This window comes from Rhyacophila brunnea, unplaced genomic scaffold, assembly GCF_057557595.1.
Source record: "Rhyacophila brunnea isolate RB1 unplaced genomic scaffold, BYU_Rbru_1.0 scaffold_21, whole genome shotgun sequence".
NCBI classification, from domain to species: Eukaryota; Metazoa; Arthropoda; class Insecta; order Trichoptera; family Rhyacophilidae; genus Rhyacophila; species Rhyacophila brunnea.
This window is the reverse complement of record NW_028232871.1, coordinates 12473479-12481556: the sequence shown is the minus strand read 5'-3', so window position 1 is coordinate 12481556 and position 8078 is coordinate 12473479. Positions and strand designations below refer to the sequence as shown.

Genomic DNA, 8078 nt, shown 5'->3' with positions numbered 1-8078 from the left:
ACAGTACATATTAAACGGAATTTAGCAGTTAGATGTTTCCTGCTTTCACTAATTAGCAGTCAGACAACTGCGGATTAATGGAATTACTGAACAATAGCAAACACAACTCCCGACGGCAACTGCAGAACAATTGGGCGCAACACATAAGGTATTGTGTAATAGCCGCATTACTATTATCACAAAGACAAACTCTTCAAACAGAGAACGCCTTTGCTTTGCTCTTTAACTGTAGTTCTAACGATAGAAAATGGTTTCTGCATTTCCCAAGTGTCGCTCAGACTTTACGGTGCAATATCTGAAGTTACGAAAGACAGATTTTAATGACATAATAGTTTTAAGTTTAGTAATGACTCATTGAAGCATTAGGATTGATAGTAAAAGCTACATAAATAAATTTTATACAAGTACAATTATCTATTGATACATCGCTCGAATTGCGATGATTTTGAAGACATTATTTCTTTTAAAACGACAGATATTATTAATCAGAAAGGCAGCGTTGCTAAATATCATTCATCGTTCAACATTAAAGCGCAGATAGTTATGGTAATAATGTTTACCCGCGATATACCGTCGGGTATATAAGCTGGAACAATATTAAAAAAATATTATTTACGAAACGGCGCTGTTGAAAAATTAAACTGGTAATAGACAATTATTATCGGTTGCGGTTATGCTATACAAAAAAAGACACTATATACTGTCGTCAGATCAATCTAATAAAATATTTTAAGAAAGTTAAACTTACTTTATACAAATTGAGCATTGTTTTCTGTTAAGGGAATGGTATATTCTCCAAATGTTTTGTAAATTATAATATAAATATATATATTAAAATAACAAATGTTAGATGTCAAAGCGAACACTGTAGTATTATTATTGTATTGTATATTATTATCAGTTAAAAGCATAATGCAAATTCCAGATAGAAATAAATTATTTATAAAAAAATATGTACACAAATAGTTCTTTACGTGAATATTTTTCGATCTTTGTCTCTGAAAATTTAATGAAGTTACAAAACATATTTTTTTCAAATGAATAAAACAGATCATAAAGAAATTAAAACATTATAACATACCTACTAAATAGGTACTGCAAAGTTGAAATCAGTGTGTCTAATTGGACTTGCGTAATTCTTTCGTAGACCACACAATATTTTCTTAAATATATAATGCAATCAGTGAAATAGCGCTCCTTTTAAAACTCTCAAAGTTACATGTAATATATTTTGGTTGAAGAGATTTTATATATTGCTTGATCTACGAAAGTATAACACGTTGATCAATCGACACTGAAATACATAGTATGTACGCAAACCAAGTTTATACAGTCAACTTTCGATTTTAACCAGGGTAGACAGGAAATATTATCCAAAACAACAATAAAAATACTATATATTGTAATAACATAATATTCTTACCCAATTTCACTGCACATGTTGAATGTTTATAAATTCCGAAAACTGTGTCCTCCGTAATAGCTTAATAACAATAGCGGATCACTTAGCACTTTTTTTTATGTGTGAAATTTTCCTGGAAAATCGAGAGTCAACTGTGTATATAGTTTTCTAATAATTCACTTACGAAGAAGAAAGGAGAAATTTCAATGCATTTTGTACATAGAGTAAAAAACAAAGTTAAATATTTCTCATTTACGAAAAATATTAATTTTTACGAATTACATTTGGCTAGTTTATTATAATTACACTGTAATAATAAATATAGTATTATTATTAATATTAAAATTCACCATTATTGCCTAGAGAACAGTAGTTTCACACTCTCCCTACGATCGGATAATGAAATCTTATATCGATAAGTTGTTTCACAAACAAACTCTTTTGTGAATATATTATTATAATATATTAAATATACATTCTACAGAATATCGAGGGCGAAAATTTTCTAATATCTGATAACCAGGAAAAATGTAAAAAAGGCAGTAAAGTTTTCCCTCATATATATATGTATGATAACTAACTATAATAATATATATTTTATATATATTTCGACCCGTCGGTTTGGCCATGTTTTGTATTTACATTACTTTAAATACATAAAAAGTATATAAAAATTGCTTTATTTTTCCAGAGAATTGGTGTTCCCGTTCCGCGTCCATCCTGTTATATATATTTCAAACTCGCTCCGCCGTTCCGACGACACGTCATTTCACTCGTCTTCATGAATCCACACACAGATGTCACCGCGATCGTAGTCAAGTCATATTATATCTCAACGATATCAATTACCCGTAAGCAAAATTATGCAAATGTTTATTGTTAATATAGTCAAGAGGAATAATGAGTAAAAATCACCATGAAGTTAGACGTTTAAACGTCATTTGCCGGTATATAAAGATACTTGATTTTTACAAAAGAGCCTAAAGAAGACAAAATAGATGAAATCGGTCACAATAATTTGTAAAGTGACATTCCAAAATGGCAAAATTCCATAATTTAACGGAGCCTGATAGATCAACAGTCTCGATTATATTCATTTCTAATAAACTATTTTTTTAATCCAACAATTAATTCACAAAATATAAGAATGTAACATATTGAACATACATAATTTTGAAAACACTTCTGAGAAAATATATTATAACCAATACAAAAAATCTTTTGAAAAAAGTAAGATACCCGTAGGAATCGAACCTGAAACTCTCTGGTATCGCGCCCACGCACATAGACCACTATGCTAAAGGAGTCATACTTAATTGCGACAAATTTTAACTAAGGATGTATTTTCAAAATTATGTGTATTCTCTATTAATTTCATATAAATCACTTTATTTGATGTGAAAGTATGCGTATTTTCATCAAAACGCACTATTTGTTGAAGTTTAAGTATACTATTTTTAACATTATTTTTGTATTATACTTTAAGTCCATATTTTCAAAGGGCCCAAAATGAAATCATCAAAACACGATTATCTCAAAATCACAACTTCAGACATGGTATATTTTGAAATATCACTCTTCAATTAATTGTAATACATATCCAGCTATTACTATGATTAAAATAATTTAGATGTTTTAGGCACTAAGATCTGTGTCAATAACAATATTCCATTAAAAGTGATTAAAACCTCCACTGTCGTTATAATTTAGTTACAAGTGTAAAAATTAACACACATTCCTCTGATAAATAATAAATTACTCTATAATTACTGACTGACTGGCAACATTGACAAGTTTGTAATTATCTTAATTTTACTTCTTCAGTACTTCTTTTCTATCGAAGGTTAGCAACCGAATTGCAGTGAATTTCCTTGTCATATACCAGTCAATTCTACAGAAATGTAATAGTTCTATCATATACAAAATGTTCATTTCTTAGAATTTTCCACAAAAATTTACTATTACGAGAATAATATGATAAAATAAACTAGTTTTGTTTCTTCTACTTGCGTCATAAACCATTAAAAACACTTTCATGATCTGTGATGAGTTATTATCAATGCAGAGAAGTCATCGATTTAATCATCGGTTGAATTCAGTTCACATCTTCACCGTGAGTGTGTGGATAATTTCGTTGACATTCCATTCCCGGCAGATACCGCGGGCTTGTTACATGATGTGGGGTCGGGGGCGCTTGATGCGCGGCTGTGACGAATGTCCCACCACGTTCTTGTTCAGGATTATGTTGTTATTGTTACTGTGCACCGCGAGGGACTGGTGTGGGGAGAGAGAGACGGGCTGGTGATTAGGCGGGGGGGATGAAGGGGAAATTCTCTTCGGGGCGCGGCGCAGTAACCGAGGCCTGTGCGACACCTGCGAGCACAATAAAACCTATTAATTCAACAGATCTTGCGACCGATTGGTCAATTGAACATTTGTTTAGCAATCGGAATATCTTAATTAGAAATACAGTCGAATTCGGTTATTACGATCACGGAAATAGTGATATCTCGGATGTAATGAGGAAATATTCGTTGACATTTTAGTTTATCATTACTTAATTACAATTAACAACTTCTTTTGTAGTATGAATGTCATGCTTGTTTCGGGGATTTTTACGATGATTTTCAGATTTTTTATGTTCTATGCTTAAATAGAATGTGGCGCGAAAAATGTTATAATATAACGATTTAACGAGTAAGGCTTATAACGAGCAAATTCAGTCGGTCCCATCTTCCTCGTAATAACCAAGTTCAACTGTATGATGAATATCCATGTATTTTATGTTAGATTTTGACCATATACAAAGGCCAGATTATACTCCGTAATCCGAAAATTTTTCAAATGATTTGCAAAAAAATACCCATTTTCTAAGAATTTCTAATCAAACATGAAATAGGTAATAGAAAATGAAAGATTTACCATTATTTTTATAACTACTGACATTTCTTTACCTATTGAATGAAAATTAATCTTGAAATTCTGGGATTCCATCGATTTCATTCCCTATATTTAGTGATCAACAAATTAACGAGCATCCTACACGTATCTATTGGGTGAACCAACCTTATTGGTAAGTCTCGAAATTGTGTTATGGAATAATTGCAATTTGAAGTTTGACATGCCCTCTAAAATTAGGCATAATGCTAATTTCTCTGTGCTTATTTATAGTATACATATTTATATATAGACACAATCCGTTGTCAACTCTAAATATCTAAATTATCGACTTACCAACTTTCGGCAGCAACACCATGATTATAGTAGCGAGAGAAAGGTCATGTAAAAACTCATATAACCAAACCAACATTCTGCATGCATGCATATTTGTATTGGAAGTACATAGTTATCATAACAAAAGTCTGGCATTTGATAAAATAGATACCTGTACGTACACCTGTAGTGTACACAGTGCCTGAAGATGCCAAAAGGCAAAACCCGGGTTGCCAAAAACGACTCAAATGGAATAGTACAAAACTTAAATCCATTAGAATTTCAATTCAAATTCTATCAAGTACCATCGGTCGATAGTATTAAGGTGATTCATCAGTGAAACGGCAAATAATTTTCAACCATAGGCGCGACGAAATTTTGCACTCGCTCCCATTCTGAGAGAGAATGTAGAGCTGGAAACACGTCATTTTGCTTCGTGATGGCGACTGCCGTAATAATTCTCTTAAATCGTGTAAAGATGACTTAAAACGTTACCCATTTACTTTAAAAAGAAAACATGTCAATGAATATATTATTATTGTTATTGATAAAACAATAAACAGAACATTAAATGGACACATGTTGGATTCATAAGACAAATTATATTTGGTTTGACATGCCTCATTTGCACCCGCGACCCACAATCCGCATATCGCCTAGCGACGATCTTTTTAGACCGAGTCTCAACTAAGGTATGGCCTTAATATAATAATATAATAAATACATACCTGATTGAGTTGTGTATGCGGAGCAGGGGGGGAACTGGCGAGATGCAAGAGGACCTCTGCCGTGATCCGCTGTTCGGCGTCACTGCCGTACCCGGCCTCGGGGGAGCCTAAATATTCTTCCTCTTTTATTTTAGCGCCATTGGCCACTATAAATAATTAATACACATTTATAAATCAATATAATATAATCTGGCCATAACATTATTTCCTTCAACCATGTTTTCGCCCTCAACATGCATCTTTGCCAATTCGCAGGATTGAACCCACAAGAGAGAGACAGCCGCTTTATCAAGTACTTTACCGTGGGTGTGTAAAGTAAATCAAACGAAATAATTCAACTATATATTTATCAAGTCCACTACACTTTGTGAAAAGATTCCTAATGTGTGAATGATATAATTTACAAAATCATATATGTAAATAATAATTTTTAATGTACAAAATCTATGTAGCAGATGGACAGTGCCCAGCCTGCCGAGGTAGATCTTGAATACCAAACCGAATGGTCAAAGGTCAACCTGTAGGCCAGAACTCTGGTAGTTAGACAGTGTCCAAAGACATTAGTGCAGACGGCTGCAGAACACTAGCGCAGAAGTTCTTGGACAAAGCTAGGACCCTCCATGAGTAGTTTAAGCTACTGATGAAGATGATAGTATGTATAAAAAAATGTACGACTATCACTTTTATCTTTTTGATATTTCGATGCAAACTTTTAATTTGACTCCACTTTTAAGAAATCTCTGATTCGTTGATAGGTACAGTAAAAAGAAAATGATTCGGTTGGTCGATGGTGTGCATGCGGATGTTTAGCCCTACTAGTGCTACTAATTACCTGGCAGTCGGTGTGTCCGTAGTGCTGACAACGGTATACATATTCGTACGCATACAATCCACGAACCGAATCATTGTTTTGTTTTTACTGTAACTAAATGAAAACTCAATAACAAATATCGACTGCTTAATCTGCATACTGGCTTAACTCCATTTGGGCAAATTGTTCAGGAAGGAGAAAAAACATAATAATTTAATTATCGAGAGAAATTTAAGAATTCCAAAAATACAGTTGTAAAATTATTTTTTTTACAAATAAGCTCACTATGAATCAATACACTATTTTAGCTTCCCATTTATATATAAAGAAAATTTATATTAAGGGGGGACATGCTCGTCGAAGGTCAAAATTGAGTTTTTATTGTATTTTCAAACCATGATCCTGGACACTCCTTAAACGTTGTAGATAATCTATTTATATAATTTTGAAGCATTATTATCCTTCAAAGTTATTTTAAACATTTGATGACTGCATAAAGTATTTTTGTTACATAAAATAGTATTCTTTTAAACCTCTCGCTCTAATGTTTTAGAATATAGTCATATTTCGGTACATAACTGTGTTAAGATTTTTTACGTTTATTAATTTTTAAACGCATTTATAAAACCATTAGTATAATTTATTACGAGATAATTTTTGTAAAATATTCACGATAAAAAATTATATTGATAATCTCTGTGATCCCAAATTTGACAAGAATTAGGCATTTTATTATTCAAAAAATCGGCAAGATTAACACATTTGAAGATGATTCTAAAGATACTAATTATAAGCTATGTCTTTGACCATTCAAGTGTGATAAACATCTTATGAATAATGATTGCTTTATAATAATTATTGACCTAAGAATAAGGTAGTGTTTTTTTGAAATACGCCATTTCTTTTGTCATTCCCCAGTAGTTAAGCTACAACATACGGCCGTAGCCATAAATTGACAAACTATAATTAAAGTAGGGAGTAAAATGATATTGACGCACGTGTTTGAACATGTACCGTTTAAAAAAAAATTTTAAAAAAAATCGGTTAGGTTTCAACGGGGCAACCCCATTCAACGGGGCATCCTCAACGATATTTAATATTCAGAAAAGATTTTTGACGAAGCTCTGATAGGTTCAAAAGATGGGATCAAAGTAAATGGAGTCATTCTCAATAACTTGCGGTATGCGGTCCATACAGTGGTCATTGCAGACAGTCGGAAGGGTTTGCAAATACTCATTAATAGGATCCGCAAATACGGCCTGAACCTAAATACTAAAAAGACAAAATAAGTTCCGTATATAGATGATAATGCATAACGCATTTATTTATAGGTTTAAGAGTTTTAAATTTTGTGTGAGCATAGAAAACATGCTTTATAACAAAATTCCATCAAAATCTCTTTTTAATATTCGCAGTCGATATTCAATAACGGTTCACAGATATATCTTTCAAAAGAATAATACAGGCGAACTCAGTTATTACGATCACGGACATGGCGAGATCTCGGATGTAATAAGGAAACATTCGTTGACATTTTAGTTTATGATTTTCTCCATACATTGATTTACTTTTATAATGAGCTACTTATCGGATATACCGAGCAAAAATATCATCAAAATTTTTCTTATAACTGTTAATGTGTCAATCGTTTAAAAACATTTTCGACCCTAATAAATAAAATCCGACCGTAGACCGATGCCGCCGGGATCGGATTACGTTTATGATACTAGTTAAGTGTCTAATTACCTACCTAATTGGTGTTTTCGCCGACAAGATTGAAAAAGTATCCACGCATATGGTTGAAATTTCATGTAAAAAATCCAAGCTGAAGTCAGTAGGTAGGTACCTACCAGTGTTCATTACAATAAACAATTTCTTTTGTAGTTTATGAATGCCATGCTTGTTTCGGGGAAAAATTCTAATT

At 32.3% G+C, this 8078-nt stretch overlaps 1 protein-coding gene across 1 annotated transcript in view; it reads right to left on the bottom strand.

Annotated features, from left to right (window-relative positions):
• Positions 1-2089: 2089 nt before the first annotated feature.
• LOC147070734 (uncharacterized) overlaps positions 2090-8078 on the bottom strand; it is a 49937-nt gene continuing 43948 nt past the window's right edge. Inside the window, exons 11-12 of the mRNA XM_085949147.1 lie at positions 5344-5489; positions 2090-3775 (exon numbers count right to left, since the gene is read on the bottom strand). Of these exons, the coding sequence (XP_085805273.1) occupies positions 3572-3775; positions 5344-5489 (350 nt within the window). The 3' untranslated portion in view covers positions 2090-3571. The remainder of the gene's footprint in view (positions 3776-5343; positions 5490-8078) is intronic.